The following is a 720-nucleotide window of genomic DNA, read 5'->3' as shown; positions in this document are numbered from 1 at the left end:
CTCTTATATTCCCTTGTAATATCATTTTCATACTTGACCAAATATCATTCAAGTTTTCCTTTTTTACTACTATGTTCAGAAAGATAATACTCTCTTTTTTTGTCTCTCTAATCCATGATCACCATTTTTCTATGGCTTACTTAACTTGTACTAAGTGGAGCATAATACCATGTAACAGTGGATGGCTAAAATCCTTAATGATGACCTTGCTATGTTTTTAACCTACAATAACAATGTGGTTGTGTGTGATTGTGTCAGTGTGTGTAGAAGTGTTGTGCCTGCGAGAAGTCCCTTTTAAAATAAAAGCAAAGTCATTTATAATAAAGGACGCACTTTAAATAAATATCTGGACTGACTTTACGACAGATTAATAACAATCTTACCAGTAAGCATCTGAAACGACCGTGTTATTCCATAAAACCATATGCATACCGCATAGTATATACAATGAAATATACATTTTTCACCATGTAAAGTGTCATTCTGCTTTACATAGTATCTCTTATTCTTCTATCCTTCCCTGACAATATCAACCAAAGCTTCTAAAGTGCATGGCCACCTTTAAGTAATATTATTCCCTGCAGGCTCAGATGAATCAGCTGTTTGACAGGAGCTTCATGTAAGGCACGAAGGGTGGGTGAGAGAAGAGTGGCAATGATGTACAGTCTTCCCCTGTATCAACCTGGAGATGATAAAGGTAACACTGTTAAGAGAACTGCC

At 36.0% G+C, this 720-nt stretch overlaps 1 protein-coding gene across 1 annotated transcript in view; it reads right to left on the bottom strand.

Moving 5' to 3' along the window:
- Window positions 1-6: 6 nt before the first annotated feature.
- The window catches only part of LOC119591999 (mitogen-activated protein kinase kinase kinase 4-like), a gene marked incomplete in the record, with an annotated part of 37,888 nt that continues 37,174 nt past the window's right edge, over window positions 7-720 (bottom strand). Inside the window, 1 exon segment of the mRNA XM_037940768.1 lies at window positions 7-682. Coding sequence (XP_037796696.1) covers window positions 596-682 — 87 coding nt within the window.

Source organism: Penaeus monodon, chromosome 29, assembly GCF_015228065.2.
Source record: "Penaeus monodon isolate SGIC_2016 chromosome 29, NSTDA_Pmon_1, whole genome shotgun sequence".
Classification (NCBI taxonomy): domain Eukaryota; kingdom Metazoa; phylum Arthropoda; class Malacostraca; order Decapoda; family Penaeidae; genus Penaeus; species Penaeus monodon.
This window is presented reverse-complemented; position numbering and strand designations above follow the sequence as displayed.